At 57.9% G+C, this 26,372-nt stretch overlaps 9 protein-coding genes and 2 non-coding genes across 11 annotated transcripts; 5 read left to right on the top strand and 6 right to left on the bottom strand.

Annotated features, from left to right (window-relative positions):
- Positions 1 to 1,257: 1,257 nt before the first annotated feature.
- BO86DRAFT_290101 (Zn(II)2Cys6 transcription factor) lies at positions 1,258 to 3,086 on the top strand (the record flags this gene model as incomplete). Its single annotated transcript, XM_025667378.1, has 3 exons — positions 1,258 to 1,337; positions 1,400 to 2,801; positions 2,880 to 3,086. Coding segments are annotated over 3 exons (1,689 nt in total), but the record flags the coding sequence as incomplete, so codon positions are not given.
- A 227-nt stretch (positions 3,087 to 3,313) lies between these two features.
- Positions 3,314 to 4,428, bottom strand: BO86DRAFT_305844 (N-acyl homoserine lactonase family protein; the record flags this gene model as incomplete). The annotated part of the gene is made up of 4 exons (XM_025667671.1): positions 3,314 to 3,668; positions 3,746 to 3,999; positions 4,106 to 4,253; positions 4,328 to 4,428. The coding sequence occupies 4 exons, from the start codon at positions 4,426 to 4,428 to the stop codon at positions 3,314 to 3,316; spliced, it is 858 nt and encodes a 285-aa protein (XP_025530833.1).
- Positions 4,429 to 4,833: 405 nt separating this feature from the next.
- On the bottom strand, positions 4,834 to 6,167 carry fmaE (monooxygenase fmaE). The gene has a single exon (XM_025671349.1). It carries the CDS (start codon positions 6,128 to 6,130, stop codon positions 5,141 to 5,143), a length of 990 nt encoding a protein of 329 aa, XP_025530832.1. The 5' UTR covers positions 6,131 to 6,167; the 3' UTR covers positions 4,834 to 5,140.
- Positions 6,168 to 6,556: 389 nt separating this feature from the next.
- BO86DRAFT_407363 (uncharacterized protein) lies at positions 6,557 to 8,143 on the top strand (the record flags this gene model as incomplete). The annotated part of the gene is made up of 3 exons (XM_025674260.1): positions 6,557 to 6,931; positions 7,016 to 7,473; positions 7,577 to 8,143. The coding sequence occupies exons 1-3, from the start codon at positions 6,607 to 6,609 to the stop codon at positions 8,141 to 8,143; spliced, it is 1,350 nt and encodes a 449-aa protein (XP_025530831.1). The 5' UTR covers positions 6,557 to 6,606.
- Positions 8,144 to 8,274: 131 nt separating this feature from the next.
- Positions 8,275 to 9,266, bottom strand: BO86DRAFT_386505 (uncharacterized protein). Its single transcript, XM_025671348.1, has 2 exons — positions 8,932 to 9,266; positions 8,275 to 8,872 (listed from the first exon to the last, which is right to left on the bottom strand). The coding sequence occupies exons 1-2, from the start codon at positions 9,224 to 9,226 to the stop codon at positions 8,292 to 8,294; spliced, it is 876 nt and encodes a 291-aa protein (XP_025530830.1). The 5' UTR covers positions 9,227 to 9,266; the 3' UTR covers positions 8,275 to 8,291.
- Positions 9,267 to 9,362: 96 nt separating this feature from the next.
- BO86DRAFT_210390 (uncharacterized protein) lies at positions 9,363 to 10,507 on the bottom strand. Its single transcript, XM_025666834.1, has 3 exons — positions 10,187 to 10,507; positions 9,558 to 10,079; positions 9,363 to 9,500 (listed from the first exon to the last, which is right to left on the bottom strand). Coding segments are annotated over exons 1-3 (627 nt in total). The 5' UTR covers positions 10,291 to 10,507; the 3' UTR covers positions 9,363 to 9,499.
- A 1,701-nt stretch (positions 10,508 to 12,208) lies between these two features.
- BO86DRAFT_407361 (pleiotropic drug resistance protein, ABC superfamily) lies at positions 12,209 to 17,007 on the top strand. The gene is made up of 2 exons (XM_025674259.1): positions 12,209 to 13,485; positions 13,538 to 17,007. The coding sequence occupies exons 1-2, from the start codon at positions 12,318 to 12,320 to the stop codon at positions 16,744 to 16,746; spliced, it is 4,377 nt and encodes a 1,458-aa protein (XP_025530828.1). The 5' UTR covers positions 12,209 to 12,317; the 3' UTR covers positions 16,747 to 17,007.
- Positions 17,008 to 17,127: 120 nt separating this feature from the next.
- On the bottom strand, positions 17,128 to 19,599 carry BO86DRAFT_305495 (OPT oligopeptide transporter family; the record flags this gene model as incomplete). The annotated part of the gene is made up of 2 exons (XM_025667657.1): positions 17,128 to 18,906; positions 18,955 to 19,599. 2 exons carry the CDS (start codon positions 19,597 to 19,599, stop codon positions 17,128 to 17,130), a joined length of 2,424 nt encoding a protein of 807 aa, XP_025530827.1.
- A 2,728-nt stretch (positions 19,600 to 22,327) lies between these two features.
- Positions 22,328 to 23,671, top strand: BO86DRAFT_453960 (O-methyltransferase). Its single transcript, XM_025677028.1, has 3 exons — positions 22,328 to 22,607; positions 22,681 to 23,382; positions 23,449 to 23,671. The coding sequence occupies exons 1-3, from the start codon at positions 22,566 to 22,568 to the stop codon at positions 23,491 to 23,493; spliced, it is 789 nt and encodes a 262-aa protein (XP_025530826.1). The 5' UTR covers positions 22,328 to 22,565; the 3' UTR covers positions 23,494 to 23,671.
- Positions 23,672 to 23,741: 70 nt separating this feature from the next.
- On the top strand, positions 23,742 to 23,815 carry BO86DRAFT_t80. Its single transcript has one exon. It is a non-coding gene; the product is annotated as a tRNA-Val (tRNA).
- Positions 23,816 to 24,721: 906 nt separating this feature from the next.
- Positions 24,722 to 24,795, bottom strand: BO86DRAFT_t73. The gene has a single exon. It is a non-coding gene; the product is annotated as a tRNA-Val (tRNA).
- Positions 24,796 to 26,372: the final 1,577 nt, after the last annotated feature.

Raw genomic sequence — 26,372 nt, 5'->3', positions numbered from 1 at the left:
ACTATAGTTACTTACTATGTACTGTGCCTAGCTCTGGCCCGGGTATAAGAACGGTTACCGGGCGGAGTTTATTTGTTGTGTACTGTGTAGACTGGAGGGCTAGTGCAGGGCACGGTTTACACCTTACCTGAAAGGGAAGACCGACTTCCTGATTCGGCATAGTGGGATGGGCCCCTCAATCGATTGATTATTCTATCGCGCCGGTCGAGATGAGATTGCCAGCGGGGAGGGATCTCAGCCTGAGGTGTTGTGGCCGGATGTCAAGCCACTAGTCAATGCTATGTGACTAAATTATTGGTTGATGGGCAGATCACGGAATACTATTTTGGGAAAATGGTGGTCGGCTGGGTCCGACGGTCGGCAAGCTGGGTGACTCTAACCCTAGCGCGGTTAAGCTTACCATTCTTTACCTTTCATCTCTGCCTTTGCCTCTTACAGAGTATAGATAAGAGATCTGATGATCGATGGCTGATGACCCTGGATTTGGAAGCCTCTCCACCTGTAGACGACTTACCATCCACAACCTGCAATGCATTATAAATTCGGGTTGAGGATGAGATTTGTCATGGGCTTCTGGAAAGATCTGCTTTCTGTATTGTGCTGGTCTGAGGCTGGCGATGTGGGCGATGTGCTTTGCTTGCAATCTGTAAGATACCGGGATTTGCATCTGAGATGGGTACAGTGTGATGAGCGGCACATTCATCTTGCTTGCAGACCCCGGTTCTGGCTTGAGATTGCAGGGAATCCTTGACCATATCGGGACTGGACTCTTTGAGGTCTTCTGACTGTGATGGACTAAGCGGACATTTCGATCCATAACATCTGGTTGTTCACTGGGATGAAGTTGATATATCTCCCAAATCACCTTAATGATCATCCGACAATGAACCAGTATTCTTGACAACTGAGGTGGATCCACCCCTAAAACTTTGGAGGAAATTGTCCGGGCGACAGGGGGATAGGGTTCGGCCGCCGGCGAGACCGAGAAACCCACCTCCACCCTGCATCTCCAGCCCAAAGTCAACCCTTCCGACAAGTTCGCGATCAGACCAATCGCGCGCTTTGGAGTTACGATTTTAGCGTGTATCGCGGCCATTGTCCCCACATAGTGCTTGATAGTCCTTTTGGCAGCCCGTGGATTAGTCATGGGTCCCTGAGCCCCAACTTTTCCCTCACAGCAGCCAAACCCTGACATTCCGGACTCCCGGAGTACCATCCCTGGACCCTGTCCTTACTGTGTATCGTCGTCATCTGTCAATGCATTCATCAAGCCAGCCAGCAGCCACCAAGCCCAAATCCGGTCGGACGCGGTCCAGAACCGGGTGTCGGACCTGTCGGTGAGTAGCAGCCAGTTGCCGGTAGTACTGTTGTGTAGCGGACTACTAATCATTCCAGCCAGCGCGCGCCGTATCAAATGCGACGAGGGCCCCGTAGCATGCCGTAACTGCTCATCGGCCGGCCGACAGTGCGACGGCTACGACGTCCACCGACTGCCGCCGAAACTCAAATGGACCCCCCAAAAGACCCTGGCCGATCCACACCTCCTGAGCCTGGCCGGCGGGCCCCGCCCGGCGCTGGACCGGCGGGACTGGACGATGACCTCGGACGAGCGGCGGTGCGTGGCCTACTTCCAGCACCACACGGTGCCCACGCTGCTGGAGTTCTTCGACTCCACGCTGTGGCAGAAGCTGGTGCTGCAGCTGAGCCGGTCCGAGCCGCCGGTCTACCACGCGATCGTGGCGCTGAGCGCCATCCACGAGAACTCGGAGGCCAACGGCATGCCGCTGGCCACGCCCAGCGACCTGGCGGCTGCGAACCCGTGGCACCAGTTCGCGCAGGACCAGCTGGCGCGCGCCATCACCCTGCTCAACCGGCGCCGCCGCTCGCAGGACCCGCGCCTCCGCGAGGTCATCCTGGTGTGCTGCCTGCTGTTCGTGCTGGCGGACCTGCTGCGCGGGCGGTACGACAGCGGGTTCGCACATCTACGGAGTGGCCTACTCATCCTACAGGAGCAGCAGCAGCAGCAGCACGGTGCGTTCGGGAATCTGGCCTCGCGCCGGGGCCTGGTCGCGCAGTGCATCGTCACCGCGTTCGCGCACCTGGACATCCTGGCCTCGCACTACGACCGCGTCTTCCCGATGCTGCTGCCGCCGCCGCCGCCGCTCCACCACGATCCCGCATCCTCGCCAACGCAACCCTTCCCATCCCTCCCCGCCGCGCGCGCCGCCTTCGACCCCCTCCTCCGCACCTCCTACCGCTTCAGCGCCCCCTGCATGGGCCTCACCCAACCGCAGGTCGCGGCAAATTACGCCGCCCTGCAGCCCCAACAACACGCCGTCTGGAGCGAAGCCACCCGCTTCGCGCAGCGCTTCCGCCCCTTCTACGCCCACGCCTACCCCCTGTTGAGTCCCAAGGAACAGCGCGGCGCCGACATCATCAACCTCCACCTCGTCAGCCTGCGCGTCTGCCTGCACTCGTGCCTGCTGGGCAGCAACCGCGCCGCGCTGGCGCACTACCGCGCCGACCTGCAGAAAACCTGCGAGCTGGTGGAGGCCCTCATGGCCTCGTTCCCGGACCACCGGCCGAGTTTCACGGTCGAGACCGGCGTCCTCCCGCCGCTGTATCTGGCCGCGATCCTGTGCGATGATTATCGGGTCCGGTGGCGCGCGATCGGGTTGATGCGCAGCTGGCCGCATCGCGAGGGCCCGTTTGATTCGAATTGGCTGGCGTCGCTGGCGGAGGAGGCGTTGTTGGTGGATTTGGGGGGGAGGTGTGCGGTGGACCCGGGGTTTGGGGGGGTGGTTTTGGTGCCGGGGCGGGGGATGGGGATGGGAGGTGGTGGTGGTGGTGGTCGCGATGGTGGGGATGGGGATGCAGAGCAAGATCTGACGGCTGATGAGCTTCTGTGCAAACTGCGGGGGATTCGTCGCGAGAAGCTGGAGATGTTGCTGCGCACGAAACGGCTGGAGAAGCCGCCGCCGGACGGTGTGGAGGTGGAAGCGGTGGCGTGGGATCCGCTGGACGCGGTCGGCCCGGTCAAGGGGATGGGGAGTTGGTCGTGCGTGAGGGCGTTTACTGCGGCTACGCAGGGGAGTTCTCATGTTTATTGATTTCATCTGTGATGTTATGGCTAGCGAGCTGCGTGGCCTTTGCCCTCGACCTTGGTTTGACTCTTTCAAAGCGGTGGATCTGTTTCAGCTTCCAAGCGTTTCCTAACCCTAACTATCAACCAAATAGTATTTACAATTCCTAATGTACCCCGAGGCCCACACCCTCCTCTCCCCCCCCCCAACCAACCCCCAAAACCCCAGGACTACTCCCAAACCCCCTTCTCCCTCATCAACCCCTCCGCCGTCTCCAAATCATGCCCAAAGATCAACCGCGCCCGGAACAACCGCTGCAGCCGCGTCACAAACTTCCCGCTGGCCACCCATGCCCGATGATCGCGCAGCAGCCACCCCTGCGCCTGATTCTGCTCGAAGTTCTCCCGGACGTGGAACTGGTCCGTCGTCCAGATGAACGTCCCGTCTTTGGGCAGGTTCACCTGCATGATGCACAGCCCCGGGGTATGCCCGGGACAGTGGTAGAGGGTGATGCCGGTGCAGAGGTCGAGTTGGGGTTCGGAGAAGGTTTGCCAGTTGAGTGTGTCCAACGACAAATAATCTGCTCTGTGGGGGGGTGTTAGCATTTCTTCCGGGTGGGTGGGGACTTGGGGTAAAAGGGGTTGGGGAAGGGAAAGAGCTACAGATACACGCCCCCGTCCGCCCCCGTCGCCGCCGCCCAGCAGGCGTGCTTGAACTCCTCCTCGTGCACGTAGATCGGCACCCCGGTGTTGCGGAAGTGCTCGAGCCCGCCGGCGTGGTCCAGGTGCAGGTGGCCCATGATGACGGCTTGCACGTCGCGGATGTCGTGGCCGGTGGCGCGGATGGCCGCCGGGAGATGGTGGTGGGCCTCGTAGTGGGTGCGCGGGAAGAGGTCGGTGGCTTGCGGGCCCCATTGCTTTTTGTCTCTGGGTGGTTAGTCTTGCGGTGCGGTGGGGGGTGCTGCATGGATTTATGCTTATGCGGCAGCTGGGCAGGGAGGGCAAGGGCAAAGTAAAACCTACCCGATCAACGTCCTCCGCGCTCCCGGTTTCGAACAAGATCAGCCCCATCTCTGGGTGCTCGATCAGACCCGCGATCAGCATCAGGTCCCGCCGTTTGCTGGGCGGGTTGGGGTTGCTGGCGGAGCTGCCGTTGGCGCCGGTGAGGAGCCTTGGCTTGGTTAGGTTTGATGTTTCGGATTGTGGGGTAAACGGAAAGGGGTAAACGGAAAGGGGGCGCGGTACCATCCTTCGTCCACGTTCATCGTCCCCAGGTTGAGGATGTGCATCTTGGTCCCCGGCGGACAGGTGTAGGCGGGCAGGGCCGCGGCGGCGAGTTGCTGCATTTGCATTGGGGCGGTCATGGTTGATGTTTTGTGACGTATTTCTGGATGATGATTATAAGGATGATACGACTGGTACCTGGAATTGAAGAGGTTACTTATACGATGCTATTGGCGACCGATTACAAAGATGGCTTGGTGATTAGTGATCTGGTCCGGATGAGGTTGTTGGTCGTGTCGCCGTGTGGTGGATTTGGTGATTTCTCATCAGTCTTGCAGAACTTGATTTCTGGAGTGCGTGCGTGGGAGATTGCTACGTCTGGTTGTTTCTGTATGCTTGATATACCAGATTCATTCGTGTTGAGGATGATCGGACCAGTTGCATCGGTGGTGAGCAAGACGAGGTCGCTAAGCCGGCTACTATAGATACTGGATAATATCAGCCCATTGTCTACTACCCGGCAGATTCCACTATATTGGGGGAAGGCTTGGTTTCTTATCGCTCCATCTCCATCTTATCGTAATGAGCCTAGAATAGATACAAAATTTCACTGATTGTCAGAGCATGTCAATGCATCTTCTTTTCTGACTGCAGGAAGATAAATCAATGAGATTATATCCATGCAACGCACTGCACTAGTAAGATGCATTCTTCAGAAGCAAAGCATACCCGCATGGGGTTCAACCTCCCACCCCTGCCCTAACACCACACAATACATAACAGCAAGCCAGCCCACCCAACCCACCTCTCATCCCGTCAACATGTCCCATGGATTCACGCAGCAAAACTCCGATCATACAGCTCCCCCTCGACCTGCTCCGCCTCCTCCAACCACCCGCGCTGCAACCGCCTCGACGCCGACCGCAGCGCACCGCCGCGCGCATCCACCGGCGCGCGCACCCACATCCTGCCCCCGGGCCCCGTTTCCTTTCCCCCTTCCTCCGTCAACTCGGCGACCGGAAACCACGCATCCGCCAACCCCGTCGGCTCCGAATTGATATAGATATTCTCCCACTGCCCCGGATTGACGAGGTACGTCTCATGATAGATCGCGATATGCGGATGCGCCTTGACGACGCGCGCCCACCACCGCACGCCAGCCATATGCACCTCGTCGTGCGCGAACCGATGCAGCGCGTCGTAGTCCCGCAGGTAGAACACCCACATGCTCTCATTGCCCGCGGCGGCCGCGTCCTTGGTCCAGTGCGACACCCCCAGCAGCCCGTACTTCTCCGCGTCGGCCGTCATCGCCGCCAGCATTCGCTGGTTGTACGCGCCCAGGTCGCGCCAGCCCGGGGCGAACATGCCGAGCGGGTGGTTGACGCGGGCGCCCAGGTGGAAGACCACCAGCGGTTGGGCGGCTGGGGTGGCGGGGTAGTATTTCGAGAGGGTGCTGCCGGGGTTTTGCGGCGTGATGGATGGGGTGGTTGGATACTGGGCGGAGAATTTGGTCTGCAGGGTGTGGTCCATGTAGCGGTTGCGGGTGATGTGCGCGGCCATGAGGAGGTGGTCGATCACGCGGTACAGGAGGATCATCGTCGGCGGGATGAGGGACTTCGGGCCGAATACCGTGAACGCTAGGCCCTGGAGGAGGGCGCCGCTGAGGAGCCAGCTGCTCAGGGTCATGTTGTCGCGGAGCATGACGGAGAGGTTCGGGGGTTGGAAGGGGAAGCGGATGGGCCCATTTTTGGGGAGCGGTTGGGATGGGAGGAGGGGGGTGAAGGTTGATGGTGGTGGTGGTGGTGGTGGGGATGATGATGACATTGTGAATGGAATGGGTTGTTGTTGGGAGGGTTAATTTGGAAGGAAGAAGGAAAGGAGAGTAGGCTGGGTTTATATGGTCCGTCCGATCCTTTGCACGGACTTCATCTTTAGGCCGTACTCCGTGATTGAAACTCCATTCATGTAGGCGAGGTGGCCAATGATAAGTGAGGGGAGATAAGCAATTGCCACATGGCAAGGCTGAGCCTCACTGCAGTGCAGCTGTCTGGCTGTCTGGCTGCCTGGCTGTCTGACTGTGCTTAAACTAGTATCCATTATTGTACTGCATTGCATTCCGCCTTCCAAACGAACAAGCCACTCATCCGTGCTGCTATTCCCAATTCAGCTAAACGCTTACTCCTGTTGACCCCACAACCCCACCTCAATCATCAGTGAATCACTCTAATCACAAATGCTACAAATGTTGAGAAATCATGAATTATCCCTACATATGAGACCGCTGGCCACCTCATTCCACCATGTTCATCCCCTACAACCCCACCGAGATGCAACCGGGCAAATCGCGTCGACCCGTCCACGCCCTGGTCGCCGCCCGCGCCGCCCAGCGCCGCCAACAGCACCAGTCCTCACGGTTCCAGCGTGGCTTGAGCACATTCGTGGTAGAGCCCGCAGCAGACCCAACGAACAGGGATGATCATCCAGACCAAGATCGACGCCGACGGGCCGTGCAGCGCATTTCCGATCGAAGGCCTCCGAGCCTGAGCCCGATCGGCACGGGGCGGTTCTACCCGCTGGCGACCCCGGCCTCCAAGGGGCCCTGCACCGCCCGCGCGCTCTCCTACTGTGCGTAGCCCTAACCATTCCCTCCAGTATACTTCCTGTCACACGCCCCCCACCCCCCTCTCTGCTCTAAATCATCCGAGGCAGACTTCGACATCCTCCTCCCGCACGACTCGCAAGTCCTCAGCCACGCCCCCGCCCAGCGCCGGACCTACGGCTCCGTCTTCCTGCACTGGTCCGCCCACCACGACATGATGCTGCACGGCCTCGCCGTGTTCGCGCTGTGCAACCTCGAGTCCCAGGCCGAGGACCTCTCCCCAGCCTCCGCGCAGCTGCACGCGGCCGCCCTCTACCACCGGGGACGCCTCCTCGCCGAGATCCAACACACCCTGGCCACGGGCCACGTCACCGACCTCCTCATCTCCGCGCTGACCCTCCTGATCACGGTGGACGACTACCTGACCAACGTCGCCTACAGCCGCGCTCACACGGCGGGCTTCGAGGCGGTGATCCGCGCCCGCGGCGGGGAAGCGCAGGTCGGCTCGTCCGTGCCCGCCATCAGCCAGGACCTACGGATGGCCGCGAACGTCGCCCGGAGTCTGTTGGTCCTGCACATGCAGACCTCCCTTTCCTCCTCCTCCTCTTCCTCCTCCTCCTCCTCCTCCTCCTCCTCCTCCCCCTACCTTGATCACCTACACCCCACCCCAGCGTCCCGATCTCCCTCAAGGCTTCGCCACCCTCCTCACCCACAACCGCATCACCGGGGCCTCCCTCGCCCTCCTCGCCAGCTTCCACGACTGGCACGACCGATACCTCCTGGTCGACGACCCCAGCCACATCCCCGTGTGGCGGTACACCGCCGCCCACCCGCTGAACCCCGTCGAGAAATGCATCTTCGTCGCCCTGCTGTGTCTCGCCGACGACGTCAGCCACATGGGGCTCCACCCGGCCGCCGTGATCTTCCGGCAGCCGAGGAAACGGGCGGAGATGCTGTGGGCTGTGCCCAACTTGTGGACGGATGCGGTGCTGCGGGACTGTGTGGTGTGGTTGTGGATGGTGATTACCACGCCCCGGAATCCGGGGTTGACGCCGTTGCGGGTGCAGCGGGGGTTGTGGGACCGGATCCGTAAGGAGGTGAGCGGGGATTTGAGGGCGTGGGAGTGGGCGGAGGTGGAGAGGGTGTTGAGGGGGTTTGTGTTTGATGGGCGGAGGGCGGGGGTTTGGGAGGGGACTTTTGGGAGGATGGTGCGTGGGGATGGGGGGGTTGAGGGGTGAGAGGTTTGCTTCTGGGTCGAAGAGAATTGGTGTTCTTGAGGTTGGATCGGATACGTTGAGGGTTGGATTTCTGTAGTACGTGCGGAGGTTGTTATTATCAACTGCTGCTGGAAAACCGAGTAACCAACCGACTCAATTTGTACACTTCTCAAGACATATAAGGCCACCCCAAAAAATCCACATTCCAGAACTCGTCCTCACACACTAAGTCGGCCCACGGTGGCTCCTCCACGACAGCCGGCTCTCCTTCCGACAAACTCCCCGACGTGCACCCAGCATCAGCCGACTCGCTCGGACCGTCAGCATAGACCGACAACGTCCACGACTTCAGCATATGCACCATCTTGATGAACGTCGCGAACACAGGCTCCGCCGTCTGCGACCGGCCTCGCTCCAATTTTTGTGCGATCTCGTCCAGCACGCCGGGCAGGTCGACGGACCGTCGAACCAGCCCCGTATCCCAGGCGGGGTCGTCGAGCGCCCCCAGGCGGAGGGTGACGAGCACGACGGTTCGGAATTGCTTCCACAGGGGAAAGGGGAAGCCGAGGTACTCTGCTGCGTCAAACTTGAGCATGGTGCGGATCCAGGACTTGATGGCTTCTAGACATCGGAAGAGATGGTCGAGGGTTTGCAGGTCCGGGTCGGTAGCGATGGGGACGGTTGAAGTGCGGAGGAGGGTGAGTTCGTTGATTGTGAGTTCTGTGTGGGATGTCATGGTCTGGAAGATTCCTGCAGAACAATGTTAATGTAACGTCTGTACTAGTCCGCCAAAGTAGGGCTGGGCGTACGGTTCGTCCTGACATGGGAAGGAGCCTGATCCCGCACAGCCGCCAACTCCATATTGAGCAAAGCAACATACGGCCCGATCATCCGCGTGCCTTCATCCGTCTTGCACTCCCCACTCTCCACCCAGATCCGGGTGACTTTCGCCGCGATCAACTGCAGCTTGACCAGCCCCACCAGCAACGCATCCCCAGGCGCCTCGTGCGCTTCCTCCAGCTCCGTCAAACATTCCGCCAGATACGGCGACCAGGACAGACTCTCCACCCGACTGTGAAACGTCGCCGCGCTACGCCTCAGCATCAACACATCAGCATACTACACATCCCCTCCGGGAGTAGCGCAACCCACCTCGAGGTCAACAGAAAACACGCCAACACGGTCCGTCGATGCTCGTGGTTCCTGGCGTCGGGGACGCGGATCTTGCCCTGGAATTGAGCCGGCACGGCCAGATACTGCAGGTGCGCGGGCTGCCCTTCCCGCCGCTGCAGCTCGAGGTCCAGCGTCAGCGCGGTGCACAGGTGCGAGAAGACCGTCAGCAGCGGGCCCATCGCGAAGCGGAAATGGCCCCTGCGTTCTTGCGGCGTCAGCTCGGGTCCTCGCCAGAGTGGTGGCAGAACGATGCAAGCCTTACCACCCGATCAAGCAAAGCAACCCCAGCAACAGATCCACCGTCCGCCGCCCTTCGACCACCACCTCCCGCGCCGCCATCTCCCGCACCGCGCGCCCCAACCCCTCCTGCCGCGTCCCGTCGCGGCACGTCACGGCCATGACGCACGTCCAGAAGAACGGGCGCGCCTGACGAAGCCCCCGGGCCGTCAGGGTGGGGGCGCAATGCACCACCGGAAGGAGCGCGAGATACCGCGTGCGGTACAGTTCCCAGTTCGCCTCTGCCTCCGCAGGGGCGAACGCCACCCCCGCGGGGAGGGCGTAGGGATCGGCGGGTGGTCTCGTCGAGACTGGGAGGTTCTCCTGGTGGCTATCCCCCGCCAACCACCCTCGTCTCCCACTCTCACGGTCCCCAGCGGCATGCCCCGTCTGCAGCAGCGACACCAGCCCGTCGAGCTTCTGCTCCAGCCGCGCGGTGCGCGAGGCGCGCGGCCGCCGTTGCCGCACCGTTGGCGCGGCGACGCATTCTTTCTTTAGGCGGATGCATCTACCCCAATAGAGTCAGACTAGCTGCGGTGTTCGAGTTGGGATGGATAGATGGATATGTTATGTTGCTAGATAGGATAGGGTGTTACTGTACTGTACTGTACCTACCTCTCACACCCGCCGCCGGTCGTCCGCAGCAGGCACTTGCACTTGGCGCGGGCGCAGTTGAGGCACGCGCGGCCGTAGGGCGCGGTTCGTCGTCGGGGTTCCATTTTTATGGGAGTTCCAGGCCGCGGGGCTTGATCGGACTGAAATGATATTCTGGAGGGGGGGGTTCAGCTGGAGTGCTGTGGACGTTGTTTGGAATGCAGGTGGCTTTTTGGGGCGGCGTTCGGAAGATACTAAGCTTCCGAACCCCGGGTTGGACGGAGCGGGATTCGGTGGGGGGCCGAGGCCGCTTGCTCGCTTTTGCTGGGGCTGGGTTTGAGGGGTCACCTTTTCTACATTCAATTAAGTTTGAAGGTTGGTGATGAGATGTAGAACTATCTGAGATTGGTCAAGAACAACTAGGGTTGCACGTTGATCATGGTTCGTTGTCCTTCTTATTTTTTTTCTTATTTCGTGCGTTTTCTTTCTTTTTTTCGGTATTTTTGGGTGAGATCTGCATATGCTGCTGACTTGAGCTAAACACTCAATACACACTTACTGAACACAGTACGTGCGATGATCAACAACGGCATGCGTCTTCTCATGCAATATTTCTAAACACAGTAGCAGTATACCAGGTGATGCATGGACTTGCATCTAATCTGATCATACCCGATATTGGCACATGTTGAGTTAAGCAGGGTTGATTGCCACAGGTAATGCCTGGAAACCCAACCAGATCAAACCATAATATCATAGTACAGCAGATGTCAACTGTTCAGCGCCAGAATTTGTTATCACGTCCCAGCTGCCTTGTCGTTGCAGTGTAGCCGGGGGACCCAGCTGCCGGACTACATGCCGACCCGAGGTGTGTCCAGACCGGGCCGGAAGTCCGGCACCGACAACAGATTGATTGTGTCGGCCTCAGGGTTGACGATAAGGGCTTGACTGTTAAGCTCAAAGCTCAGAGCTGCATCATGTTTGATGTTCCCCTATACGTCAAAAGAGACTCGTCAAACGAGCTCGGTGGACGTAAACCCTGGAGCCCTCGGCAGCCGTGGTGCAGAATATATAGACCAAACCTGGATAAGCCGCGGGAGCCAAATCTGGCAGCTCACCGCAGATCGACCAGATGAACTCGATCTACTCGTTACCCTAGCCGCGGAACCGCGGCAAGGGGTTCAACCCAGACGTGGGTGCAACAGGTGGTAGAGATAGCATACCGGGTTTATCCAGGCAAAGTGGTACACTAGTGTGGCACACCTATGGCACATCCTGCCAAACCCCAACAGCTTCAACCTTGAATGGGACTCCACCGATCCGGGTAGATCGGGATCGTTCCAATCGCGACATCATCCCTTATCGGGAGTCGCCTCCTTATCAATGCAGCGTCTCGGCTTGCCGTTTTCGACGGGCTCGCGTAGGATCTTGCCTGTTTCGGTAATTGTTGGCTTGGCTGAGTTCATTGCACGGTGCTGTAGTCTGTAGGACACAGTCTATTTTTGGTTGACTACCATGAGAATAGGACTTGTATCGATTGCAATGGAAATGCTTGAGTTATCAACAACTCGGTGTCGATAGCAATTCTTCGCCGACGCCCTGTGAATGACTTCGGGAGCACTGCCCTAACTGACGACATGCACGACTTGCAAGCACTCGGAACAGGCGGCAATAACTGCATCTAAGACCCCAAGTCTAGGCACCAGGGGAGGAGCTGCCCTCACCAATAGGACAGCTGATAATCAATATGCAAGTCTTACGGTGGATACGCAACGGGTTTAGCATAAGGTGCTCCCCTCGCAGCCCCTTTCCCTTTCAGTCGAGCGGCAGTTCGGCTCGCTGCCGCTGTCCGAGCGTTTTGCCTCAGGGAATATTCAAGGTTTCAGGTACCAGAGGCAAATCGCTCATACTGCGGAACTGTTCCACCGGCAGAGTCGGTACGCGCGCCCGTCAGCCTCCCATTCCGCGTATCCGTGCACTCGTACATATACCTGGCCCATTCCCGCGGTCCTCGATGAGGTGAGTTGCAGAACAATACCACAACTTCTTACTTGATACTTTGTGCTTTGTCTTAGTTCTAGTTCTTTCTTTGTCGAATTTGCATGGTTACAGAAATCTCCACTCACTCAACACGTTCGACACCCCCAAAACCATGGAATCCTTCCATGAGGAGCCGTCGGCTTCGACAGCCCCAACCGAATACGGCGACCACTCCGACGACGAAGCTCAACTATCCGAGAAGAAAACACACCTAGGCATCCCCGAGATCAATGTCCGCGAGGCCTCCAGCGCCGAAACCCTGGCCGTGCCCGAGTCCGGGATCCGCGAAGCCCGCAGCGCCGAGACACTCGCCAGCCCCAACCACAACAACCACCCCCACAGCACCCCGCAACAACCGCGCATCGAGACGGAATGGAGCATGGCCGACCGCGTCCGGGAGACCCAGCGCCGCGCCGAGGCGGCCGGCTACAAACGCCGCGAGCTGGGGGTGACGTGGCAGAACCTGACGGTGGAGGTGGTGGCGGCCGAGGCGGCCGTCAAGGAGAACCTGATCACGCAGTACAACGTCCCACAACTCATCAAAGACTTCATGCGGAAGCCCCCGCTCAAGCCGATCCTCCAGGACAGCCACGGCTGCGTCAAGCCCGGCGAGATGCTGCTGGTTCTGGGCCGGCCGGGGTCCGGGTGCACCACGCTGCTCAAAATGCTGTCCAACCGCCGCGAGGGGTACCGCTCCGTGTCCGGGGATGTCTTCTTCGGCGACATGGACCCCCAGCAGGCCGCGCCGTACCGCGGCCAGATCGTCATGAACACCGAGGAGGAGCTCTTCTACCCGCGCCTGACCGTCGGCCAGACCATGGACTTCGCCACCAAGCTCAAGGTCCCCGCCAACCTGCCCGCCGACGAGAACTACGTCGCCGACACCAAGCAGTTCCTGATGGAGGCCATGAAGATCGCCCACACCGAGGATACCAAGGTGGGCAATGAGTTCGTGCGCGGCGTGTCCGGGGGGGAGCGCAAGCGCGTGTCCATCATCGAGTGCATGGCCACCAACGGCTCGGTCTTCACCTGGGATAACAGCACACGCGGCCTCGATGCCAGCACCGCCCTGGAGTGGGCCAAGGCTCTGCGCTCGATGACCAACATCCTGGGGCTCTCGACGGTGGTGACCCTGTATCAGGCCGGAAACGGAATCTACCACCTCTTCGACAAGGTGCTTGTGTTGGATGAGGGCAAGCAGATCTACTATGGCCCGGCCGCGTCGGCGAAGCCGTTCATGGAGGAGCTTGGGTTCGTGTATTCGGACGGTGCCAATATCGGTAAGTCACCGCTACCGGGATTGAAAGGGGCGTGAGGGCTAACAGCTGTCAGGGGACTATCTCACCGGTGTGACTGTTCCAACCGAGAGAAAAATCCAGCCGGGCTTCGAGAACCGCTTCCCCCGCAACGCCGACGCCATCCTTGCCGAGTACCGCCAGTCCCCCTTGTACCAGCATATGATCCAGGAATATGACTATCCCTCCTCGGACATCGCCCGTCAGCGCACGCAAGACTTCAAGGAGTCCGTGGCTTGGGAGAAGTCCAAGCGCATCCCCAAGAAGAGTGCGCTGACCACCGGCTTCGGCGACCAGCTCCTCGCCTGCACGATCCGGCAATACCAGATCCTCTGGGGCGAAAAATCGACCTTCCTGATCAAACAGATCCTGTCCGTCATCATGGCGTTGATCGCCGGATCGTGCTTCTACAACTCGCCGCAAACGACGGCCGGTCTGTTCACCAAAGGCGGCGCGGTCTTCTTCGCGCTGCTCTACAACTGCATCGTCGCCATGTCCGAGGTCACCGAGTCGTTCAAGGGCCGGCCCGTGCTCGTGAAGCACAAGTCCTTCGCCATGTACCACCCGGCGGCCTTCTGCCTGGCGCAGATCACGGCCGACCTGCCCGTGCTGCTGGTGCAATGCAGTCTCTTCTCCGTGGTGCTCTACTGGATGGTGGGGCTGAAGCACACGGCGGCGGCCTTCTTCACCTTCTGGGCGATCCTGTTCACGACGACGCTCTGCGTGACGGCGCTGTTCCGCTGCATCGGCGCCGCGTTCAGCACCTTCGAGGCCGCCTCGAAGATCTCCGGCACCGCCGTCAAGGGCATCGTCATGTACGCGGGCTACATGATCCCCAAGCCGCACATCAAGAACTGGTTCGTCGAGCTGTACTACACCAACCCGTTCGCCTACGCCTTCCAGGCGGCGCTGTCCAACGAGTTCCACGGCCAGATCATCCCCTGCGTGGGCAACAACCTGGTCCCCTCCGGCCCCGGCTATGAGAACGTCGACCCGGCCCACAAGGCCTGCACCGGCGTGGGCGGCGCCGTCCGCGGCGCCGACTACGTGACCGGCGACCAGTACCTGGCCTCGCTGCACTACAAGCACTCGCAGCTGTGGCGCAACTACGGCATCCTCTGGGCCTGGTGGGGGTTCTTCGCCGTGCTGACCATCGTCTGCACCTGCTACTGGAACGCCGGGGCCGGGTCGGGCGCCGCGCTGCTCATCCCGCGCGAGAAGCTGCAGGTGCAGCGGGCGCACCGCGACGAGGAGGGCCAGCGCGAGAAGGACCCGGCCCACGAGAAGGGGTCCGGCGATGCGCTGGCCGCGGGGGACGACGACCACCTGAGCCGCAACACCTCGATCTTCACCTGGCGCAACCTGACCTACACGGTGGACACGCCCACGGGCGCGCGCGTGCTGCTGGACAACATCCACGGGTGGGTGAAGCCCGGCATGCTGGGGGCGCTGATGGGCTCGTCGGGCGCCGGCAAGACGACGCTGCTGGACGTGCTCGCGCAGCGCAAGACCGAGGGCACGATCAAGGGGTCGATCATGGTGGACGGGCGCGAGCTGCCGGTCTCGTTCCAGCGCATGGCCGGCTACTGCGAGCAGCTGGACGTGCACGAGCCGTACGCCACGGTGCGCGAGGCCCTGGAGTTCTCGGCCCTCCTGCGCCAGTCGCGCGACACCCCGCGGGCCGAGAAGCTCCAGTACGTCGAGACGATCATCGACCTGCTCGAGCTGCACGACCTGGCCGACACCCTCATCGGGACCGTGGGCCACGGGCTGAGCGTGGAGCAGCGCAAGCGCGTGACCATCGGCGTCGAGCTGGTCAGCAAGCCCAGCATCCTGATCTTCCTGGACGAGCCGACCTCCGGGCTGGACGGGCAGTCCGCGTACAACACGGTGCGGTTCCTGCGCAAGCTGGCCGACGTGGGCCAGGCCGTCCTCGTCACCATCCACCAGCCCTCGGCGCAGCTCTTCGCGCAGTTCGACACCCTGCTCCTCCTCGCGCGCGGCGGCAAGACCGTGTACTTCGGCGACATCGGCGACAACGGCGCCACGATCAAGCACTACTTCGGGCAGCGCGGGGCCCCCTGCCCCGTGGACGCCAACCCGGCGGAATTCATGATCGACGTGGTGACCGGCGGCATCGCGGCCGTGCGCGACACGGACTGGCACCAGGTGTGGCTGGACTCGCCCGAGCACGGGCACATGATGCAGGAGCTGGACCGGCTGATCGCGGACGCGGCGGCCAAGCCGCCGGGCACGCACGACGACGGCTACGAGTTCTCGATGCCGCTGTGGGACCAGGTCAAGATCGTGACGCACCGCATGAACGTGGCGCTCTTCCGCAACACGAACTACGTCAACAACAAATTCAGCCTGCACATCATCTCCGCCCTGCTGAACGGCTTCAGCTTCTGGCACATCGGCCCCAGCGTCTCCGCCCTGAACCTGAAACTGTTCACCATCTTCAACTTCGTCTTCGTCGCGCCCGGCGTGATCAACCAGCTCCAACCCCTCTTCATCCAGCGCCGCGACATCTACGACGCCCGCGAGAAGAAGTCCAAGATGTACAGCTGGGTCGCCTTCGTGACGGGGCTGATCGTCTCCGAGTTCCCGTACCTCTGCGTCTGCGCCGTCCTCTACTTCGTCTGCTGGTACTACCAGACCCGCCTGCCCACCGACTCCTCGCGCGCCGGCGCCACCTTCTTCATCATGCTCATCTACGAATTCATCTATACGGGCATCGGCCAGTTCGTGGCCGCCTACGCGCCCAACCCCACCTTCGCCGCGCTCGTCAACCCGCTCATCATCTCCTTCCTGGTGCTCATGTGCGGCGTCTTCGTCCCCTACTCCCAGCTCAGCGTCTTCTGGCGCTACTGGATGTACTACCTCAACCCCTTCAACTATGTGACCAGTGGGATGCTGGTGTTCGGCATCTGGGGCGCCAAGGTGACCTGCAACGCGGACGAGTTCGCGGTCTTCGATCCGGTGAACGGCACCTGTGCGGAGTACCTCCAGAGCTATGTGGCGAATAAGGGGTGGCGCGTGAACTTGGTGAATCCCGAGGCTACAGCGGACTGTCGCGTGTGTGAGTACACGGATGGCAGTGATTTCTTGACGACGCTCAATATCAATCATTACTATTATGGGTGGCGCGATGCGGGGATTTGTGTGATCTTTGCGGTGGCTGGGTATGCGTTGGTGTTTGGGTTGATGAAGTTGCGGACCAAGGCGTCGAAGAAGGCGGAGTAGGGGGAGTTCTGAGGGGTGAGCTGGGTTGTTGAGGATCTTGCTACTGCTGCTGCTGATGGGGCAGAGTCTGGGGACGGACGGTGGTTGTTTTCTCTATGAGGAATGTTTTCCATATTGGAATGTGTATATAGCTTGTGCTGTGCTGTGCGCTACTTTGCCTTGCGTTGTCTCTTTGGGAGACTGTGTCAGCGTTCATTTCTTGTCACTGGGCTTGTTTGAGAGTTCATAGATAGATATAGATATAGATATAGACTAGAGTATACCACATAGACCGAATACATACAAATCATTCAGGACTTTTCCCCCCTGCCCCCCCCCCCAATGCTATCAAAATATAAGCCCTAAGAGACCCACCAAATCCAACCGCTCTCAACTCAAGCATCAAATCTTCCCCGATGCCGGTATCCCCAACAGCGGACACCCCTCGTCATCACACCCGACATACGAGACCTCATTGCCCCACCAGTTGATGTCCACCTCGTGATACTGCACGGCAAAGAAGATCACGATCGCCGCGATCGCCACCCCGCACGACATCGCCGACGTGAACACGTACGCGTACTTCTCCCACCACCCGACCCACCGCCGCTTGATCCAGTAGTTCACCACGAACCCGACGACCAGCGCCGGCCAGCCGTAGCTCATGTTGTAGGGGGCCAGGTTGGAGATGCCCGAGAGGACGAGCGGGGTGTAGATGTAGCGGGTGGCCGCGGCAGCCTTGCTGTGGCTGGGGGTGACGCGCGTGAGGAGGTAGAAGGGGACCGGGAGGAGGGCGCCGAGCAGGAACCCGTACAGCAGGGGGTTGTAGATCTGGCCGCTCCCGAACAGGCGGCGTGGGCCGATGGCGCCCCAGATCACGGAGGAGGTGTAGAAGTCGCGGGCGCCGGCGCAGGTGAACTTGCTGGGCTGGTCGAGCGAGCACACGTCCGCGATGTTGGCCAGCGCCCACGCGTTCACCCCCACGGACACAAACGCCCCGACGATCGTGGCCACCACCTGCGCCGCGAAGAGCACCCGCGGCGCGATCTTCATGTAATGTCCGAGCTTCAGGTCGGCCGCGAACTGGATCGACTGCGCGCAGGCGATGTATCCGAACGCCTTGAACATCAGGTTGGCCACGGGTTTCCCCGGGATGGCGTAGCCCGCCACGAACTCGGCGATCACGTTGTTCGTCACCTCCGTGTTGGTGATCGCGTAGATCATCCCGTACGGGATCTGCACGAACAGGCACAGCCCGATGGCGAACACCAGGCCCCAGATCGGCATCCCCGTGTCGTAGTGGGCCACCGCGATGCAGCCGAACACGAAGGAGATGGCGAGGATGGTCAGGTACCACCACTCGGGTACCTCCTTGTACCGCTGCATTAGGCGGTTGTGCACGTCCTCGTGCTCGTCGCGTGCGCTGGTCCACTTCCACAGCGCTCGGACCCCCTTGGTGATCTCTTGTCGGTTGTAGAGCGCGATGTGCACGATGGCGGCCAGGTACCCTGCGAACGACGCCATGAACATGATGCTGTATCCCGCGGAAAGGTAGGGCGGGCTGTATTTGCTGTAGGCCTCGACATCGAACTCAGCCTGGCTGTTGAGGACTTTGCTCACGTCGTACGTGCTGCCCGTGTTGTCGAAGACGTCGTTGCTGTTGATGGGGAAGTAGGCTGTGTTCCAGACGTTGGTGAAGTAGATCGGCACGATGATGAAGAAAGATCCAATGGCCATCCCGACCACGTTGTTCAGGAGCGAGTAGAAGGGATAGATGATCGGGTCGTAGAGTGCGTACACGATGTTCCAGTCGAAGGTGGGGAATGGGTTGAGCGCCATGCCGTTGATGGTACCGGTGATGATGGCCAGTTTGACGTTCTCGGGAGAGATCCAGTTGATCCAGTTGAAGTAGGATAGAGCCTGGAAGATGTACGCGGGGAACCAATAGTAGATGAACATGGCGACGAAGCAGTACATGAAGAAGCGGTAGCGGCTGATCTTCCACCCATTCACCTCCTTGTCACGGCCCTCGTCGCCGTGCAAGGCCTTGTTCAATGCGATCGTGGACAGGCACTTGGGGAAGATCATGGAAGGCGGATACACCAGGAATCTTCGGGTCAGACCGGCACATCCATACCCAATCAGCTGGGTCGACAGGGCCGAGAGGATCTGGAATCCAGCCTTGTCGTAGAGGGACGTCATATTGTAGAAGGACTTGGCCTTGAGGACTTGGAAGATGTAGGTGATATAAGCGGTCCCGTTCGTGCCTCCAAATGACACGTTGGACATGACAGTGATCAGCATGTGCTCTTTCTGATTGAAGGGGCCGGGGTTGAGGGTAAAGTGCCAGCCGAGAAGATTCCACTTTCGCGTGGGTAAGACTTGCGCCATAAACACGCCGCATGGGTATGAGAGCAGCTGGGCCACTAATGAGTAGATATTGATGGTGGGGTAGCGGAGGGTAAAGAATTGATTGACCGCGGTGAAGATGATCGTCGACAGCAGCCCGAGAAACCAGGCCCGGAAGGTGTTGGCCGAGACTTCAGGGTCGTCCGTCGGATCCACCACTGCGCGGACTTCCGCGTACGGTGAGTCGTTCGCAATCAAGTCTCGGTGCTTGGCGATCTCAGCCACGAGAATCTCTAGTTGAGAGAGATCAACATGGTGGGCCTCGGCATCGAGAATCTCCCGTGCCTGGTTGAGGATATGGGCTGGAAAATTGACATCGAGCTCGTTTTCAACCACCAGGTGCTTCAACTGCAGCAAAAGGCTGTCGAGATCGTTTTCATTGATGCTAGTCTCGGTCGCTCCAAGCTTCTCTTGGTCCACCTGAAGCCCTTGGAGGAAGACACCTTCTTTGTGGTGATCAGTCATCTTGACGGACGGTAGACTTCGAGGGTGTCCTAAAACTTGGAGCGAAGTCCTCTCAGACCAAGAAATTTGATGGGGAAATGTGGCATTCCGTCTCTTTAATGGTCGATCAGCTTCTTTCCAGCTGGTGGGTGGCCATGTAGCACACAATCGTAGTGCCTGATAACGCATATGCATTAGTATGAGAGCGTTAACTCCCATCAGGCTCTCTTGGAATAATGTGACCGGAGCGCTTCTGTGATAGGGCGGCTGTTATCGATTGACCAGCTTTGCCCCATCAACGCGCAGGCATCCAATGAGCATATCCTGCACGCAAGACGAAAACCGGCACTTGCATGCGTAATGCGGTCTAGGTGGTCGGCTGAGCATGGAATATGCATTGCAGGCGGAATGAGAGGGGCGACTGCATGATGATTGGGCGTTAGCTGGATGAGAGTAGAAGCAGAGGTGGGTCGATAAGAGACGAGTCCCCGCAATCAATCCACCAATGCGAAGCGTTCGTCTTCAAGTCCATCGAAGAAGTGTATGAGTCTATCCGGTCTTCTGGAAGAGCTCAATTGAACAATCCAAATCCTCGCGAGGTTGTTGAGTGAAATGGATGGTGATGGTGCAGTTGGTGGCGCTCGGCGTTCCGAGGGGCTCGCCGGCATCGAGTAGGAGAGTGTGTACATGGTGAAGTGAGGAGTCGTCCAAGGTGGCAGTCCCCAAATCAATTGAGAATTGGCATCAGTCAAGCTTTGTGGGGCATCGAGCTTATAGACATTCTGGAGCGTAGATGGTGGGAGTCGCAAAAGTCGGGACGGGAAGATAGAAGGGGAAACGCGGGTGCCTGAGCGATGGCAAATGAGCGCCTCAGCCTTCAGGCGCCACTTCCCCTCCACCACCGGGCGTCCGAAACCATCTCCGATTGGTCTTTGGTCTTTCCAATCTGCCACGCACTCTTCGATCCATGATCTTGAACAATTGTGACATTTCTGCTTCTACTATCTCCAGGCTGTCTTCTTTCCTTGAGTCAGCCTTCCCAGTCCTGCTGAGGACATGTACTCGAAAGATGCAGCAGCACTGAAGCCATGAATCTCGAATTCCTTGTCAGTTATGCATACGACGAGAATGATCGAGAAGGCATACAATCCCACCCCAGGATGGCGTGATCTACCAGACGAACAACCTAATATTCTAGTCCTCCGGGTGTGCCACGAATCAATGTAGGATCAAACTTCTCTGAACCGAGATACCCCACCCGCAAGTTATTGACCAAGGAGCAACCGTGGTGGACTAATTCTTGGGGACAATCGACCTCAAGGTTTTTGTCGTGATTCTCTCCAGCGAATCGAGTAACACAGAGGAACTGATTTCCCCCTTCAGACCACCCCATTGCTTCTCGTCTACTGTGACACGATTGAACTCCGCTAGACCATGCTCGAGATATGGACCGGACCAGTCCGCCAACCTATCCTGAAAATCTGGTGCCCCAGCCAACTGAGTTGATCAATCATCCTCCGTACCAAAGCACCTCGGGTGTCTTGACTTTGAAAGGCTGGCTGCACATATACCTTCTTCAGAACCGAAATACCCACCCGTATCAGCCACGAATCGAGACTCCATTGCGCGAGATACGAATCTCAATACTTCCCGAGCGTTCAGAATCCTGACTCGCTTCAGGATTTGAGCGCTACTAGTCGCATCTGGTTGGGCTAGTGTCATTCCATCTGGCCCTAGCCTCGTTGACATATGTGGTCGCCCTTCAGGCCTCGGTCTTGCATTCGTTGCTGCCAGCCAGCCATATGGGACCGGAGTTCCGGGTTACGTATTATTAACGATATTCAGTAACAAAGGAGTACCTTGATTTGCTCCGTACTGTAATCCTGTGAAAAAGAAATTGTCGCCGATGCTTTCCTCTATCCCCAAGTGGGAACTGGTGTGGCCAAATGGGGCTATTAGACGACCCCGTCCTGCTGATTCGCATCGCGGAAGCCTCCTCAAAAGCAACATTTTGGTACCTCTCCTGTTGGAAGCAGTGCAGTCTCGATGGTAGATATTCTGGACTTCAGGAGCATGCTGTGGGTTGAGTCTTTCAAATAATGGGCGGAATCTCAGTGCGCATCTGCACATTCGAAGGTCGGCAATATCTCAGCATTGGGTATATACAAGCTGCGAGTAAAGGGGATGTCTCATCTCTTGCTTGGTCGCCTTGTATAAGAGTGGCTTACCCAATAGTCTCTTTCCAGCATCCCTTTCCAAAATCAGGACTCGCTGCAGTGCATTCGAGTCGCTACCTAAATCATCGAATAAGTTGCATCAAGAAACACGCCGACTTTCACCCCTGTGTTATTGCGTGGATGTCATCAGCCAAGTACTAACCGTCGGAGACAGAGAAATCAAATCCTGGGGCGTATCAAATGTTTGGTGCTATATAATATATGTCGATCGCATCGTCGCAGCATAAAGCAAGTCAAAGAGAAAAGTATCAGTGAACGAAAGCACCGGAGTAGGGCAGTCAGAGTTGATAAGCTTGACGAAAACGTATGTGAGCACCTGGAAACCATGGATCGAGCTCAGCCTTGCGTCTTGGCAGGCCGATCAGGCTTCCTTCCACCCCGCGATCCGGACTCCGAATTCTCGGCTCCGAGCCCGCTGTGGTGTTTTATCTCCGTGGCGCATCTAAGCTTAATCCCAGAAACGCAAAACAACCACACAAGGTCATCATCAATGCTACGTCATCCGTGTTAAGCCCGAATAATCCGTCCGGAGACAGGACAAAGAAGGGGTAAACTCCACGAGATGGCCGAATCACCGACGGCTGCCTGGGGGCAAAGAACAACAAGCTCCAGGACATAAAAGACTCGCACAACTTAACAAGCCACCTACAATCCCAACCTCAAGTCTACACTATCATCCTTAAGCATTCACTTACGCACACCTCAACATCCACCTTCTACATCAACACAAACCCTACACCGCAGTCCACAATGTCCAAGCCCCACGCCCCAAGCCCTCTAGCCTACGCTCTCGTAAGTCCCAACCCACCACCCACCCCAGCACCACAACCACTAACCTCAAACCTCCATTCCGGCGGGAAAAAAGGACGGCCGCGAAATCGACCTCCTCCACTACATCTACTCGCACCCGGACCTCCCCAGCCTGCGCAACAACCCTCCCGCCATCCTCGCCGCCATCGACACCTACAGCCACACGCACAACCCGCTCATGAACATCGGCGCCACCAAGGGCGCCTACATCCGCGACCTGATCGTCGCCCACAGACCCCAGGTCATGATCGAGCTCGGCGGGTACGTGGGGTACTCCGCCATCCTGTTCGGGGCGGCCCTCCGCGCCGCCGGCGGCACCCGGTACCTCAGTCTGGAGCAGAACCCGGAGATGGCGGCGGTCGCGAACCAGCTGGTCGATCTGGCGGGCCTGAAGGATGTGGTGCGCGTGGTCGTGGGGTCGGCGGCGGCCAGCCTCCGGGAGTTGGTGGCGGATGGGGAGGTGCGGGCGGTGGAGCTGGTGTTTCTGGATCATTGGCAGGAGCTCTATTTGCCGGATCTGTGGCTGATGGAGGAGTTGGGGGTGCTGGTGCCGCAGACGTCGGTCGTGATCGCGGATAATGTGGTCATGCCGGGGGCGCCGCAGTATTTGGAGTGGGTTCGGGCTGGGTGTGCGGAGAAGAGGGGTCTGCTGGAGTCCAGGAAGCGGGAGAAGGGGTGGGAGGCGAGGGGGCTGAGGCCGAGGCCTGGCTTGGTGTATCAGACTGTCGTGCGGGAGTTTGAGACGCAGTTTGGACGGGTACGTGTTTCTGCTCGTTGGGCTGGGTTTTAGGGGAGCATTGAATGTCATGCTGACTGGATTTAGGATGGTGTTGCGGTCACGTCGGTTCTGGGTGCGGAGGATGTTTGAGCGACTTGCCTTGGCTACAAGTGATTGGAGACGGAGTATCAACATGGAGAGTGTGAGTACAGGGCATTGGAGTAGACTTGGGTCTGGATGATTGTTGCGCAGAAGCATGGGGAGTTCTACTATCTTTTCTCACAATGTCGATTCCCTTAGCTGAGGGGGGGGCTTGTATGTCTGCAACGGGCTAGAGATATGACAGTGCCGTTGAGAAGCGGTCTTGTGATCAAAATTCAGACCTCACTTTATCAATCGGCCGGATGGTGTAGTTGGTTATCACGTATCGTTAACACCGATAAGGTCCTGGGATCGAGCCCCAGTCTGGTCATTATTTTTTGCTTTTTGTCGCTCCAAGACCTCAGCCTCTCCTTTGACACGGCCATGGTAATGGCTTTACTAATTTCTATCTGCGGTGCGAAGGGGGCTTGTTATCTTGGTGATCATCGGTACAATTCATGGTCTGTAATCGAGGAGAGATTCGGTGCTGGACAAACTGTCTCGGCCGGTCAAGTTAGGGCTCGGTCGGCGGGCATCTGCCGCGGTGAAGACCCTCAATGTTCCAGTCTGGGTCTGAGAGCACTTCTGCGAGGAATCGACTCGTGAGACTTACATCGGGTCAATTTGACTTGCTGAAAAAAATCGAGGTTTCTCGGAGGCCGCATGGGCCCCTGGTCTCGGAGGGAGGGGAGACATTAGGGCTGGAGTCAACGAGTGACCCGCTGCCGCTGTCCTGTCTGCGTAGCCCAGTCCAGTTGAGATGTACCTGAGTTTCGATATCGAATAAGAAGTACATTGAATTATTCGTTCCATTAGAAATTATAGAGAATAATTGTATAAGCTGTTTTCTTGGCTCGGCATCTCAGGGCGTGTCGTTTACATTTCGTATGCACTTTCATCGACTGGGCGCGTTAGTCGATACCAGATTGCGACAAGGCACAATGTCCGAGGTGGTACGCCGCGACTGGACTAATATTCATGAGAGTATAAGATGCTGGCCATGGTGCTGAAATCTCTGGTTGCGTCAGAGTTGTAGGCAACATATCTCCATCAACCGCCACCGCCGGAGCCAGGGGTATCCTGCAACTCATGAACGGGCGCAAAAGGTTCCAGAAGCACGCCAAAATTAGTGGCCGGGCTGCCTTTGGGAATGGAGCAGAGTAGTCTTGCGAATCCCTTGGATCTCGCGGTGAATAGGCGACGGATCATGCAAAAGAAATCGGTGGCAAAAAAAAGATGACCAGACTGGGGCTCGATCCCAGGACCTTATCGGTGTTAACGATACGTGATAACCAACTACACCATCCGGCCAGCTGTGATATCTGTGCCCTATTTTTGATATCTTGTTCAAATTGTTAGCTTCAGACAGTATTGCGAGCAACTAAGCTATGTAACTTGGGATTTATTGCTCGCCCATTGTTGCTGTCCGTCTGCACATGGGGTCGTCAGGCTTTGGTTCTTTGAGGAGTCCTTGGGTACGAACATGAACTTTCTCACAAATATACACGAGTGTGCCGACAAGAATGTGGATTGACGCCACAGACGGTTTAACTGTCAAAGCGGGTGTCGTGCTGGGTACTTCGTATATGCCGGCTCGGCCGCTAGAATGCTATGCAATGGTGCAAATGGGAGGTCTGTCGGTTCACTGTCAACGAGATCCTCTGTGATGGAGTCATGCAGAGCCCTTTTGCGACAAACCGTGCTGTGTACTGCATAGGCGTTGCTTGATCCACTTGGTTCTGGCGAAAGCAGTTGGCTCCGCTAAGCAAAGTATCCTAGATGCACCTTGACTTACCTAGGCATGGTCGTGCATATTTTCGAGTCTGAAGAATTTCTCTCTGGAAATAAGGGTGCGTGACGATGGTAGCACATCCAATGTGCAAACTAAGAAAATGTCCGCCGACATCATCAGTGTGACAAAGGTTGGGGGTTCTACTTTTGGCCTTCCCTGGAAATTGAGAACAAGATGAAAGGGCCATCTGATTCGACGGGTGGGGGTGGCAGTGCAACTGAGGCCGTAGGAGGTAAAGCAAACTTACTCCAGACGTCTTCTTTGTTTGACGGTCCTCGGAATCTGAGTCGTGCGGGCGTGGGCGTGAAGAAGGGTCAAGGGATTCGAGCTTGGGTAGAACGGCTTCAGGTCTTCACAAAAGTAGAATTTATCGGGTTTTGATTCATGACCTATGGATGACGACAGGTCTCAAACTAGTGATGAAATATTTTCAGAGTCTCTATGGTCTCTATCCCACCAACGGAACTATTCTAAAAAGCAACGGTGTAGCTTATCAGGATTGAACGACAGACACATACCGTTCAGACTGAATTTCCATATCCAGATCAGCCTCTTTCGAGCAGAGATAGCCCGAAAATAAAACATAGCTTTCGGGTGAAGATGGTACTATTTCTGAGACAGAAACACGGTGGATTGAATGATCGATCATTTGTTCGAGAAGACGAAGATGATCATAGGAGTCAACATTCTGGGAAGTGAGGTGTTCGAGTGTGACTTCCTCGTTGATACCAGACTATCAGCACGTAAAGGTCGTTGCCCTATCCTCTACCGATACCTGGCCACAGTCGTGCATTCGATACAAGTCACTGAGATCTCGACATGCATCAACGCAGCTTTGCGTTGTAATGAAGTCTCAAGTCGGTTTACCGTTCAAATCATTAGACGAAGGCTGGATTGAGTATCCGACAATAACGAAAGGCATTCTGCCGTCAGCTTGGCTTGGAGCAAGGATTCGTTCGGCAATAACAATGCAGGTCAATAACACTAGGGATACCGTTCCGCCTTGTTAGGAGCACGAATGGTACCATGACGCAAATAGCCTTTTCTGTATGTTTGCAATTCCATCATAGATGGTAGATTTGATGAGATTATCAGG

The sequence above is a fragment of the Aspergillus japonicus genome (genome assembly GCF_003184785.1).
Source record: "Aspergillus japonicus CBS 114.51 unplaced genomic scaffold BO86scaffold_7, whole genome shotgun sequence".
Classification (NCBI taxonomy): domain Eukaryota; kingdom Fungi; phylum Ascomycota; class Eurotiomycetes; order Eurotiales; family Aspergillaceae; genus Aspergillus; species Aspergillus japonicus.
The sequence above is the reverse complement of the archived record's forward strand: the minus strand, read 5'-3'. Positions and strand labels throughout refer to the sequence as shown.

Excerpts from the sequence above, each read along its gene's own strand:
- fmaE (XM_025671349.1), bottom strand. The coding sequence starts at position 6,130 with ATGTCATCATCATCCCCACCACCACCACCACCACCATCAACCTTCACC.
- BO86DRAFT_386505 (XM_025671348.1), bottom strand. The coding sequence starts at position 9,226 with ATGCTGAGGCGTAGCGCGGCGACGTTTCACAGTCGGGTGGAGAGTCTG. Across the intron at positions 8,873-8,931 it reads TTCCCATGTCAGGACGAACC|GAATCTTCCAGACCATGACA; the intron begins GTACGCCCAGCC and ends ATTGTTCTGCAG.
- BO86DRAFT_210390 (XM_025666834.1), bottom strand. The coding sequence starts at position 10,290 with ATGGAACCCCGACGACGAACCGCGCCCTACGGCCGCGCGTGCCTCAAC. Across the intron at positions 10,080-10,186 it reads ACCGGCGGCGGGTGTGAGAG|ATGCATCCGCCTAAAGAAAG; the intron begins GTAGGTACAGTA and ends CTATTGGGGTAG.
- BO86DRAFT_407361 (XM_025674259.1), top strand. The coding sequence starts at position 12,318 with ATGGAATCCTTCCATGAGGAGCCGTCGGCTTCGACAGCCCCAACCGAA. Across the intron at positions 13,486-13,537 it reads TTCGGACGGTGCCAATATCG|GGGACTATCTCACCGGTGTG; the intron begins GTAAGTCACCGC and ends AACAGCTGTCAG.
- BO86DRAFT_453960 (XM_025677028.1), top strand. The coding sequence starts at position 22,566 with ATGTCCAAGCCCCACGCCCCAAGCCCTCTAGCCTACGCTCTC. Across the intron at positions 22,608-22,680 it reads GCCCTCTAGCCTACGCTCTC|GACGGCCGCGAAATCGACCT; the intron begins GTAAGTCCCAAC and ends GCGGGAAAAAAG. Across the intron at positions 23,383-23,448 it reads TTGAGACGCAGTTTGGACGG|GATGGTGTTGCGGTCACGTC; the intron begins GTACGTGTTTCT and ends GACTGGATTTAG.